Source organism: Gobio gobio, assembly GCF_949357685.1.
Source record: "Gobio gobio genome assembly, chromosome: 1".
Classification (NCBI taxonomy): Eukaryota; Metazoa; Chordata; class Actinopteri; order Cypriniformes; family Gobionidae; genus Gobio; species Gobio gobio.
In genome coordinates this window covers 68,545,045-68,558,548 of record NC_137097.1, presented here as the reverse complement: position 1 = coordinate 68,558,548, position 13,504 = coordinate 68,545,045, and the positions used below count along the sequence as shown (strand labels likewise).

The window sequence follows — 13,504 nt, the reverse complement described above, 5'->3', positions numbered from 1 at the left end:
CTTGTCATTTCAGACTTATAAAAAAAAAACACAACGTCTAAAAGCGGATATGTGACAAAGTGTACAGCAAACAAGCTAAAAAACACAGAAATACGTTTTTATAAGCTGTCGACCCAAAAAAACGAGAGTTTAAGTAGACAAAAGTGGATAAAGACAGTAAAACGTGAAGCTTCAGCAGGAAGAATGGGTACATTTTGGGATCCTGACACTCAGTATGTCTTAGTATGCCTATGTGTGCAGTAAACATGTTGTCAATGTTAAATCAAATATCCAAATGTCGGTTTTATATATGATATGATATTTCCTGTCGTTGATTACGTTCCCCTCTAGTGGGTGTAGTTCTCAGTGTAATATAACGTGTCTCAATGGCCTGTATCCACTTTTTTGTCCTTAAACGCTCGTTTTTTGGGTCAACAGCTTATAAAAACGTCTGGGTTTTTGGTTGTGGGTTTTGTTTAGCTTGTTTGCTGTACACTTTGTCACATATCCGCTTTTAGACATTGTTCTGTTTTTTGTTACAAGTCCGAAATGACAAGGATGCCGCTTCACGCAATACAAAGTCAATGTAGGGCATTCTATTGTTTCCCCCCCGGGTGGGCGTGGTCTTCAGATTATGACGCGTGTCGCTCTGTCTCTATAGACGAATCATTGTCGTTTAGGAATAAGATTGCGTTGGGGTGGTTGAATTAACATGAATCGTGCAGCTCTAGTCTCGCACAAATGCATGATTAGCGGAGCGTCTCTTTCGTGTGTGGTAGCTCACCGAGTGCAGATCACCATGCAGGCGATGCCCAGGAGCTGCAGCTGGGCCTTGGGCACTGAACGCAGGCTCAGATAGCGGTCCACGCATCCGATGGTCACATGGAGCACTAGGCTGGAGAAGTCCTTCATGGTGGTCACCTCCACTAGCCAGTCCACCAGAATATACCTGACAAAAACACAGGGGTGATGAGAGTAATACATGAAGCCCAAAAGCAAAGGAGACAGGATTTGTTCAATAAATCAGTGATTCAATGAAAAAAAAAGTTAATATATTGAGAACTAAACACACTGGTGCCAATCTGACCATTTTAAATCACCAAGAATGCTGTAATAGTGCTTGAAGTAATTCCGGGGACAGCCTGAATTTTTTTTTAGCCGCTAGGTCTAGGAGATAAGTATTGAATATTTATAATATATTCACAAGGATTTAGCTGGAAATATAAAAAGCATGCAACACTCAATCAGTGTTATTTTAATTTAATTTGCTTTTACATTTTTAATAATCATTTTAGTTTTAATAATTAAACTAGCAAAAAAACAACAATGACAAAGCACATTTCTATATAGCTATAATTTAATAATTGCATTTTTTTATTTATATTTCAAATTAAATGTATATAAAGTTAGTTACCAAAGAAACACTTCTAAAATAAATAAATATAATTTACGTCTAATGTGTGTGTGTGTGTGTGTGTGTGTATATATATATATATATATATATATATATATATATATATATATATATATATATATATATATGTTTTTAGTTAAGCTTTATTTATATTACTGAAAATTGTTTTGGTAAAACTTTAAAGTAAGGTTCAATTAGGTAACATCAACTAACAATGAAAAATACTAAAGCATTTATTAATCAATTATTACTGTTAAATTTCAACATTTACTAATACATTATTCAAATCAAAAGTTGTATGTGATAATATATTTAATGGACTTTAACTAACAATCAACAGTTAACTAACATTAACAACGATGAATAAATACTGCAATAAATGTATTGCTCATTATGTTAGTCAATGCATTAAAGGATTAGTTCACTTCAAAATGAACATTGTGTGATAATTTCCAGGATTTTTCTCCATATAATGGACTTCAATGGCAACCAAAATGTTCAAGGCCCAAATCAATGCAGATTCAAAGGAAGCGCAAGATGAGCAATTTAGGTTAAAAAGCACTTTTGTTAATTATTTTTTTTATGACCGATGGTTTGTCTAGATCAGACCCTATTCCTCGTCTGGGATCGCTCAGAGCCTCTGAAGCCCTTCCTTTGAAACTGCATTGATTTGGACCTTCAACATTTTGGTTGCCATTGAAGTCCATTATGTGGAGAAAAATCCTGGAATGTTTTCCTCAAAAAACTACAATTTATTTTCAACTGAATAAAGAAAGACATGATCATCTTGGATGAGATGGGGTGAGGAAAATATCAGGAAATGTTCATTTTGAAGTGAACTAATCCTTGAATGAGACCTCATTGTAAAATGTTACCATTATTAACAGTTTTGGGGTCTAAAACTGTTTGCAACCCATGTTAAATAATAATAATAATAATAATAATAATAATAATAATAATAATAATAATAATAATAATAAAAAGTAAAAATTTATTTAAAAAAAATGTAATATGTGTATCTATATTATTCAAGTTAGGCAATACAAACAATTTATAAAAAATTATGTGACGGTGACTTTCAAGCCAAGAAACGTCAACTTTAAAATCCCCTGATTTTCCATGACTGTGTCCCCTGTAGGACTGTTTTCTATCCAACCCGCTGATGTTGTACCTCTTAGTGGTGATGTCCTGTCCCTGCAGATTTTGCGGGTATTGCAGGGGTGGCGGTCCGGAGTGGAAGAACTGGGCCACAAATTCAGCGCAGGCCCGCGGCTCCAGACCCAGAGGGTTAGCGGTGCCAGATGACTTCGCAAACGCCAGCTGCGAAAGCAGAACAGACGAGTTAGACAAACATGAAACCCAGAATGTGTGTGTGTGTTTAATATTTTAGATTTTAACAGAGCATCACTCTCCATTTGAAGCCCCCATCTAAGCCCATTTACACGCGTCAGAGTGGCTTTCAATCTCGCACAGCTGCTGGTTATTACAAATCAATGTCAACAATGGCAGAGAAAACCTCCAGAGGAGATAACGGGAATTATGACGCAGCTTTCCCAGGGTGTGCACTTCCATTAGGAGCACGCTCACAGCAGTGGCATTGTGAGGATGAAAGAATAATGGCTTCGATGGAAGTCGATGACTTCACCAAGCATCCCATCACAGACGCCATTTTCGCACAACAAAGGTCAAAATAAACTGAAGGGGAAACAGTCAAAGAAAAAAAAACCTGACAAAAATAAATGATTCTTTTTTTAGATATATATTTCATGAAAATGTATTTTATGTGCAGCTTTAATTTTCCCCCCAAGTAAAGCAATTGTTTTCGTTCTCAAAGAGAGTTAAGAAAATGACAGCGGTTTAAGGGAAGAAAAAAAAAAACTGCAAAAAAAACCCACTGCATAAAACATTTTACAACATAAAACAGCAAAATTTCCAAGAGGAACAGGAGATTCAAAAAAGAAAAATATTTAAATAAAACATATATAATGCACAATAAGACCAGGAATTAAACTGTCAATTTGGAATTTAAAGAGGTCTTATTATGCCCTTTTTTAACTGTCCTGTCCTTCTAAAAAAAAGCTCAATGTGCTTGGATTGGTCAAGTGCTTGGAGCGTTTTTTTTGGGAAATGTCACGCCTCTTGGGTTTGTTTCCAGAAGGAAATAAAGCATTCCAGGGATTTCAGAAACTGATATAATAATAATAATAATAATAATAAGTTTTATTTGTACTGCACTTTACATTTGGAACAAATCTCAAATAGAGAGTAACTCCCTCTGTTTTGTAACTTCAGACCTTTTTCATGCTCAAACAGTAACACTACACACTAAAGAAAGGTGACAATGCAAAAAGAAGCCTAATCGGATCTCATTCATTTTCTATACACGCCATTTCTCCGGTCACCTGAGCTTCCCAGCATCCTTTGGCAGCGTAGTCCTTGAGCGTGCGCATGCACTGCAGATACCTCCCGGGGTCAGCGGTCTGTAGACAGAAAATAAAACCAGCGATCAGCAAACACTCAGCAGAGATAGAGGACTACCGTCATCATGAGCCCTAGAGAAGCTCTTACCGCCGTGCCACGGTTCATTTCCCACAGCAGATACGAGCTCTGCACACTCCCACAACGAGCAGACTCCTCCAGCATGGACGTCGCCTCGCCACGCTTCTCCTCATCCTGATACACACACACACAAATTGAGAACTTCTCAAGAACCTCAATTGATTTCCAGTGCAGAGCTGCACTGGGACAGTTTGACTCTGAGAAGCACAAATGATCAAATCCCTACACAGGAAACATAACATAAGCAACCCAACTTGACCAGGTCACTCTGAACATCTTGTGGATATCGGAAATCAGTAACACATCTTACGCTCTAGTCTTTGAGAACAACAATTCAGTGATGCTCCAAATGAGACTCCATCTGTGAAGCCTGTAAGACTTGTACATCTTCCCACAAATAAATCAATCTCAGATTAGAAGGCCATCATTTCATAAAGCAAGTTTCAAGAACAAAACCAACTCACATCAAACAGCTGAAGGACTCTAGCCAAGCAGTAAAGTAACGTCCCTCTCCGTCCCTGTAAAGACAAGAGGAAAGAAAGAGACATCAGGATGAGTTTACAACTAGATGGCATCCGCGTTATGATGAACATATATACATTTGATAAATATAATTACATAGATTCTAGTCAATTTTCTTCTCAACATGGAGAGAGAGGAAAAAAAACCCCATATGGACAATATTTTGAGGAAGATTTTTTTTAAAGCTGCACTATGAAACTTTTCCATCCGCTAGAGGTCGCCTGTTCAAAACAAAGGTGTAGTTTGTTGACGCCACGTTTGAGCACAGAATCTTGGGACATGTGGTCTTCACCTCACAGCCGGTGGGAAAGAATCGGGACAGGACTCGGGCAGAAATCATGTTCATGGATGTGATTATTAACGTTACTGTAGTGAAGCAGAAGCAGGAGCGAGTGTTGTGGAGCTGAGGAACCGCTGGAGCGATTGATAATAAGATGAACGCAACACATGCCTCGCGAGCAGCGGGACTTTTATTATGACAGTCGCCAGCGCCATTTCCGCTTCTCCGGTCATGAGTATGAGGTAACGCAGCTCTGTTTATCATATTAGACACATCTGAGTGTGTTGTTGATGATGTTATGACATTACTCTGTGCGTTCTCTCAGCGGCTGCTATGACACTTGTTCACACTGCAGTGAGAGTAAAGCGTTTCTGCAAAATAAAACCAGAAACCGAGGATAACGCAGATATGACGCAATTGACAGGCGACTCCCTCACACGTCCCGGTTCATTGGGTAAAAGAGCAATTTTCTCACGATTTTCAAATATTTGGAAACATTTGGGATATTGTAAGTACTCAACTGAACAAAATATATAACACTGGCCTAGTGGTGTACATAGTACACCTTTAAAACAAATAAAATGATCAATAATAAATATTTGGAAGAAAAATATATATTTATCAACTATTGTGTATTATATATACACACACACAACCATTAGATTTTTTTTTTTTTTTTACATTTCTGAAAGTCTCTCATGCTCACCAAGACTTTGATCAAAATTACATTGTGAAAATTGTATTACCGATTAAAAGAACTTTCTACTTTAAATATTTTTAATTTATTCCTGTAATCAAAGCTGTATTCTCAGCATCATTACTCCAGTCTTCAGTGTCACATGATCCTTCAGAAATCATTCTATATGATGATTTGCTGCTCAAAAAACATTTATGATTATTATCAATGTGCTGCTTCATATTTATAAAAAGTTCAAAAGAGCAGCATTTTTTTGGAATAGAAATAATCTTTAATGATGTCCTTTTATAAGTGTGTGCGTGTACAATATATGTAATTCTCATTTTTAAAAAAATATTATTTTATTTTATTAGTGAACTATATTAAAGGGATAGTTCACCCAAAAATGAAAATTAGCCCATAATTTACTCACCCTCAAGTCATCCTAGGTGTATATGACATTCTTCTTTCAGACGAATAAAATCAGAGTTATAATACAAAAAAGTCCATAAAAAGTGCATCTGTCCGTCATATAACTGCTCCACGCGGCTCTGGGGTGTTAATAAAGGCCTTCTGAAGCGAATCGACGCGTTTGTGTAAGAAAAATATCCATATTCAAAACTTTACCAAATAAACATTCGGCCGACCGCCTTCTGTGGAAAAGTGTTGAATGTTGAAACTCAAGATGTGTTCGAGCCGTCATGACGAGCGGACCTGGTCGCGTTAGTCTTTCCATCGGCAGGGGCACTTTCAACAATTTTTCCATAAATTGAACAGGGAAGGCGGTCGGTCAAAAGTTTACTTGATAAAGTTTTAAATATGGATATTTTTCTTACACAAACGCATCGATTCGCTTCAGAAGGCCTTTATTAACACCCCAGAGCTGCGTGGAGCAGTTATATGATGGGCAGTTGCAGTTTTTATGGACTTCAAAATCAGAGCAACTATTAATCAAATTCTAATGCTTGGATTAGCCTGGACTTTTTTGATATAACTCAGATTTTATTCGTCTGAAAGAAGAATGTCATATACACCTCAGATGACTTGAGGGTAAATTATGTAAATTATGGGCTAATTTTCATTTTTGGGTGAACGATCCCTTTAATAACAAAGAAACTATTCAAAATATGATAAATAATTCTTGCAGATGGCTCATAAAATAAAAAAAAAAACCTAAATATTTCAAACTCTTTTTCAGTTCCCAATCTGAATGTGGTCTCTTTAAATCTATTATCACTCTGTAACATATGATTATGATCCTGCTTAGAAGAAAAGCTTAACACTTGCATTAAGAGCTGTAACGTATAAAAAAGAAACCGTGTATTGGGCCAGGAGTTGAGCAGTAGAGGAAATGAATGCTGTGATATCTAGGAATCACTCACCGGGTTTGTCTCACACTCCGCTTGCAGTCGGTCGTACACCACAGCCTTACAGCAGCCCCCAGACATGGACCACGGCGGGCGGATGAACAGCCAGATGAAGGGCTCGGCCAGCGGGGACCTGAGGCTCTCCGCCAGGCTGAAGTAGCGGGACGCCATGCGGCCGCACAGGTCGGCGCGTCCCTCCTCGCTGAGCGAGGCTGAAGAACATTCACACATCAATCATTCGAACATTAACACCTTGATCAGTCAGTCACACAATCCAATCAATCAATCAAACTAGACCTTAAAGCAATCAATCAAACAAAGACACAGGGAATGAGTGTAGAAACTTACGTCCTTCATTGTACAAATACGCAATTCCTAGTTTCACAGCAGCTTCAAAGTTCCCTTTCTCTGCAGCCCTACATACGGAAGAGGATGAGAAGGAATTTAATGAGAAATTAATTAAAAAAGAAAAACTTGCACTAATCCGTTTAGAAAGTGAATAGTGTGGAATTAGGGACATTAAACAGGAAATAGCATGCTTTGACAAGCACAATGACCATGAAAACAACCTAGAAATGTGGAATTTTAAAAATGCTTTTTTCCCCAGGCATGAAAATGATTCATATTCAAATAATCTCTAGAGGGAATGCATCTATATATAGCTGCGTCTCATTTCGGAGGCTGCGTCCTCCGGTGGTCACATTTGAAGGCTGCATAAGTCTATGAGGTCTTATTTAAGAAAAGTAACCGTATTAAAATTGACGGTTATTCCTCTTCATGAACGCTTTGAAGTGTCAAACTTTCAAAGGAGGGACAGAAACCTCTCAGATTTAATTTAAAACATCGGTAATACATTCACTATTAACTATGACTTTTGCCTCAATAAGCTCCAAAATTACTGCTTATTAATAGTTAGTAAGGTAGTTTGTAATGTTTAAGTTTTGGTATTGGGTAGGATTACGGGATGTAGAATAAGGTAATAAAGCATTAATATGCATAGATATGTATATGTAGATGCCCTATTCGACCTCTCCAGGCACGTCGACGCGCCGCCATTTTAGAACGGTCAGCACTTCGGATGCTGTCAATCATCACTCGCATAAACAAACAACAGCCTCTGTAAAGCCCAGCGCGATTTAAATTCCCGAGGAAATTGTATCACCTTTCACAGGTGACAATGAGTTGGTTTGTGTTTTCATATTTTAAATAAATGTATAATAATGAATTATTAATATAATTTTCCCTGTTCTTAAAAATGGTTTAAATTCAGGTATGTGATGTTGATAATTTTATGACTTTTTTTAGGATGGTTTTTGAGAATTTAAGCTTTCAGATAATACCTATGATGATTAATTAAAACATGGGTTGAATAAATAGGCTATATTGATGTTTAATAAACACATTACTAGCTAATTTATTACTATTTTTACAATTTATTTACTTTGATGGCTGATTGGTTGATGGTTTATGATTTCTTTCCAATGAACTTGATTAAAAGCTGAGCAATGTGTCTGTAGGGTTCTCTGATGGTCAATATTAATGAGATTAAGAAAATGAAAAGATCTTCAACCAATATTTTTTAGAATATGCAGAATCATCTACCATTAATGATAAACTAAATCCTAACTCATCTGCTTCAGTCTATTGATGTATAGATATTAATTTCATACATGCTTGTGTATAACTACGGTTGCAGACGCACAGGCAACATTTGAATATTCACAAAGCGCGTTCACGACCAGCTTTGACCGTTCGAAAATGGCGGACGGCTAACATATAGCGGCCCATAGAAACGGTCGTTAATGGGGTTTATAAGGGCTAACAAACAGCCAATATCCTAGTAATATGCATGCTAATAGAGTGGTCACTTTGTAGGCCAAAACGCGGAAGTTCCCTCATCCCGAATGGCTTCATTCAATGGGGTTTCAGTTAAATGGCTGAAATAAGGTCTGTGGTGAACACAAGCTCAAGACGCTTTCACGTTTTAATCTAAGACATAAAATACATCAGTATTGCCTCACTCGTGAGTTTTTGGAACCTTTTACGCGTCTTGAAAAAGGCGGTTGCTAACAAGTGGCTAAATGGGACTACACAGAGGCTGAAGAGGAGATTAAACACCATCAGCTGAGAAGGTAAACTCAGTCCACTTTTACAGCCTCATTATGCTCATAATTGTGCTCTTATAAACTAGTCTAACTCAAACGTTCTGGGAAAATGTTTTGAGATAAAAACTCAGAGTTTAGTGTTGAAGTCGAGCGACCGTGGTGTAGTTGATTTATAGCTTACCTTTAGCTTTTTACTTCTGGTGTCTGCATTTAGGCTTCAAAATTCATAAAAGTTGTGTTCATCTGTGATAATTGTCTTGATGGACAAAATGTGGAAGTAGCATAAACTTGTGTTGATCACAGAGCTTGTTTTTTTGGCGATAATCCAAAAGCCAATGGGAAAATCCTATTGTTTTTTTATCGAGGGAACCAGTGTGATGCTAACGGCTGATTGGCCTACAAAGTGATGTCTTATGTGGCGTTCACACCGGACGCGATTCGCGCGAAGGTGGACGCGTGTACATTTTGAGTTTACTCGCGCGAGTCGCGCGTGACATTCACTGCACAACAGATGCGAATTCGCGTCATGGGCGGGGCTTCCGCCAGCAGCTCGTCTCGTTGAGAAATGGCTGACATGGGCTGTGTTTACATGTCTTTTTTTTGTTAATATCTACTGTTAATGTGTGACAAAACGTAGTTTTAAGACTTTTTCAGTCGATAATGTAGTTGTTTAAAGCTCAAATCTGTGGTTTATTTATATAAACAGTGCCTATTTGAACATTTTATCTGCCGTTGTCGGAGCTGTGAGCTCCAGCGGACAGCGCGCTCAGCGCACGTGAAAGCCGGCGAGGGCAACCTTTCCTCGGCCAGTCCTTCTGCCGTCTACCGCTGGCTCTGATGTCTCTGTGGTGTCTCGAGCTATAATTCGTCTTGTAACGGCCGATCTTTGGTCTCATGGATCTATAATTTGTTCCCTGGCAAATCGTTTAGGCTGAGGGCAAAGATAAGTTTCATTACTTTATATTTTTAGGCTATAACTGTACGTTGCAGTTGTAACGTTAGCCTACTAGCACTGACTTTTAATGTTTGACTGCATTGTTTGCTTTATTTCATGTATAGCTTGTTATACATTACTTATACTTTTGTATTATTGATCATACATAAACTTGCATTTAACAAAAAGAGACTGGGTTGTGTTTCATGTCATTTAATGTTATCATAGTGATAATCATATTGTCTGAACCAGATATTAATATACAGATTTTCTCTTCATTGTTGACACTACTAGAGCAAGCTCCTGATTGGTTAACGCGGCGCGAAATATCCGCCAAAGTTCAGATTTTTCAACTTGAGCGTTTCGCGCGATTCACGCGATCAAAACGCTCAAGTCGCGTCCTTCTCGCCGCCTCAATCGCGCGAATCTCGCCGCCTCATTCGCGCGAATCGCGCCGCAGAATGCCATTTCGCGTCTCTGCATTGACTTAACATGTAAATCACTCGCGCGAATCGCGTCCGGTGTGAACGCACCATTACTGTCCTGCGCCACTCTATCCGCAACTAGTTAGGAGCGAGAATTGAACCCTAAAATAAAATGTTACCAAAATACATTTATTTGCACTCCGATGAACGAACGTCTTATTGGTTTGGAATGACATGAGGGTGAGTAAATGACAGAATTGTCAAAGCTTAAGTAGGTCACAAACAACTGGAAATTTGGTGAAAAAGTTCAATATCATACCTCTCAAAGAGCCAAACGGTATCAGGGGCCGGCCAGCGCTCTTTGAAGCTCACTCGTGCCCAGACACTTGAGTTACTATCAATAATGTCACGAAGATGAGAATGAACCTGCGGGATCACATGACATGATTCAACATCACTTCACCAGTGTTTGTTAATGGAGAGTTTCTGAGGTTGTGAGTAAGGGACGAACCGCTCTGACGGCGAGGAGATCCTCAGCGGAGAGGCATTGGAGGACATACAGGAGCAGCTCTTCGGGAAGAGACAGCAGCGTGACGGCAGACGCACGCTTTCGGACCCGCTTGCGGACAGGGAGAGAGAAACATTTGGCACATCGACAGTGGAGCACTAGAAACAAAGAAAGTCACAGTTAAACACTTTATCACGGTTTCTTCATTGCATTTTGAATATAATTGCAGGCAATCAGTGTCGAAACATTTGCGAAATTGAACCACTTTGCTGTTATTCTGGCCTATAGTCGATTAAAGGAGTAGTTACCCCTAGGATTAACTCAAATGTATGTACATTTATAACACTAATACTTTGTATTTTATTACTTTTGCATCAGATTACAAAAAACTAGTTACAGCTGCTGTGAGGGTGTTTCTAATACAGCGTCTATGGGAGTGATTGTAAAAATTAACATCTTTCTCTCTTTTCACTGCCGTTATCAATCTCACTATATTTTCCCTCTTTTTGAAAGTTGTGAAATCACTATTGTGCCGTTTTTCTTTTGCTATTTGAGCAAATGGGCACAAAAAAAATATATTTAATGTATTCTCTCATTCACACCTATAAAAGTTAACCCAACTATGACGACTTCCGCTCTGAGAAACCCGGACATGTGAAAAGGGTCTATTGAGTTTGAAGCTCAAAAAAGTGCATCCATCCATCATAAACATACTCCACATGGCTCCGGGGGGGTTAATAAAGGCCTTCTGAAATTAACCGAAGGATTTTCGAGGAAATTCTGACAGTTTTGTAAGAAAAATATCCATAAAACTTTATTAAGAAAAAATATCTGGCTTCCGCCGGACCGCCTTCCATATTCAACTTACAAAAAAGCGTAACTGGCGTTTTTAATGGCGTAAAGTTGAATATGGAAGGCGGTCCGTCAGAAGCTATATATTTTACTTTAAAAAGTTTTAAATATGGATATTTTTCTTTCAAAACCCCACTGATTCGCTTCAGAAGGCCTTTATTAACCCCCCGGAGCCGTGTGGAGTATGTTTAAGTTGGATGGAAGCACTTTATTGAGTTTCAAACTCAATGAACCCCGTCACTGCCATTATAAAGCTTGGAAGATCCAGGATATTTATTAATATAACTCCGATTGTGTTCATCAGAAAGAAGAGAGTGGACTTAAGCGAAATACACAATTATCAATATCAATAACCATGTCTGAATGAACCATTAACAGCATTATTCATTACACCGATAGTCCAAAATAGACCAACAGTTTTGTTTGGGTTCTTAAATGTTTTAGTTAATTGACAGTAAATTATGTATAATACACTTCATATATATTGTATGCCATTAAACTGTATTTAATAAAGCATATCTGCATTATATTGCATTGACCAGTAAACATAAACAAAACCCTTGTAAAATCTACTTCAGTGGTACTATGGTATGAAGACTGTGGTACTTTAATATACACCATGGTGCCAATATATTACTATATTCAAATGGTATTTATGTTATGAGAATATCACGGTAAATTACTATCATAGTAAAACACGGTATTACCATGGTATTATGTTAGTATACTATGCATTGCGAAATATAAGGCACCAGGAGAGCTTATTCAGGTCGGTTTTGAGTTTAAACTCCTTTAGAAGTGTACAAGTATATTAACACAAGTATAAAACACAACTTTCAAAATAATAACGATTAGTTTTGCTACTTTGCAAAGGCAAATGTGACATGCTCACAACCAGTAGCCAGTTTTCCCTCCTTATTCACAAACCAGTTATGGGACAGAGGATAACTAACCTCTCTTTTAGGAGATAAGTTATTACCTTGATGTGTTTGAAGGGGGAGAAATCATTAACACGGTTATTGATAATGGAAGAATATTTATATTTAACGTTAAGTAATGAAAGTTTACTTCTAACTGTTATGCAGCTTAACGTCTCGATTTTGTGAGCATTTGAAAAAACTTCAGCTCTGTTTATGATATAATCGAAAGATAAAGGTGTATAAATGTTGATGAAATATGAATATACGCATTTACAACTGAAATTTACTCAATATATGAGATTAAAGAGGTTACTTACCGCCCGCTTTCATCTCAAGGAGGGATTAGCAAAGTCAGCTTACAGCGATAATGCTTCACAGTGAACCGAATACTTATATCTGTGCGTATTAGAGCTTGATATTAATATAATCAGTTTTACTGATTAACCTACTAAAATTCCCGTTAGCTAATAGTGTTGTTGGACTGTTTAAAACACAACTCTCCTCTGCCCCAACCATGCAACTTCCATTAAGCCCCTCCCCCGAGCGCTAAGCCACGCCTGCGCGGACAGTTTAAACATCAACTCTGGGAGCTCACTGGCCAGAAAACGGATACGCCCACCACGGCCGCTGCTACGCTCTGATTGGCATTCGCGTAAAACTCGAAGCGCTATTGGTCCGTTTTTCAGACCGGATAAAAGCCGTCGATGTATTGGCTGAAAAAAATGCTATTTCGAATTACGTGCTTACCGTGCCGTGGGGCAGGAGTGGGGGTTGCCCTCGGTGAATTCTGGGAGATGTAGTATCTCGTTATATATGTAGTATATAACATTCGCGAAATCATTTAGATGAAATGTGTATTTTTACATATATATTATATCTAATTCATTGTTAAGTCGTACGCGCAAAGCAACAACCCTCAAAACAAGCCTGTAAAGCAATAAACTAAACACACTTACCTATGCT

The 13,504-nt window shown here is 38.0% G+C and overlaps 1 protein-coding gene across 1 annotated transcript in view; it reads right to left on the bottom strand.

Moving 5' to 3' along the window:
• ccnf (cyclin F) overlaps nucleotides 1-13,086 on the bottom strand; it is a 30,678-nt gene extending 17,592 nt beyond the window's left edge. Inside the window, exons 1-10 of the mRNA XM_079827435.1 lie at nucleotides 12,859-13,086; nucleotides 10,773-10,927; nucleotides 10,581-10,687; nucleotides 7,146-7,213; nucleotides 6,813-7,009; nucleotides 4,417-4,470; nucleotides 3,962-4,066; nucleotides 3,796-3,873; nucleotides 2,565-2,713; nucleotides 764-928 (exon numbers count right to left, since the gene is read on the bottom strand). Coding sequence (XP_079683561.1) covers nucleotides 764-928; nucleotides 2,565-2,713; nucleotides 3,796-3,873; nucleotides 3,962-4,066; nucleotides 4,417-4,470; nucleotides 6,813-7,009; nucleotides 7,146-7,213; nucleotides 10,581-10,687; nucleotides 10,773-10,927; nucleotides 12,859-12,871 — 1,091 coding nt within the window. The 5' untranslated portion in view covers nucleotides 12,872-13,086. The remainder of the gene's footprint in view (nucleotides 1-763; nucleotides 929-2,564; nucleotides 2,714-3,795; nucleotides 3,874-3,961; nucleotides 4,067-4,416; nucleotides 4,471-6,812; nucleotides 7,010-7,145; nucleotides 7,214-10,580; nucleotides 10,688-10,772; nucleotides 10,928-12,858) is intronic.
• Between the last annotated feature and the right edge of the window lie 418 nt (nucleotides 13,087-13,504).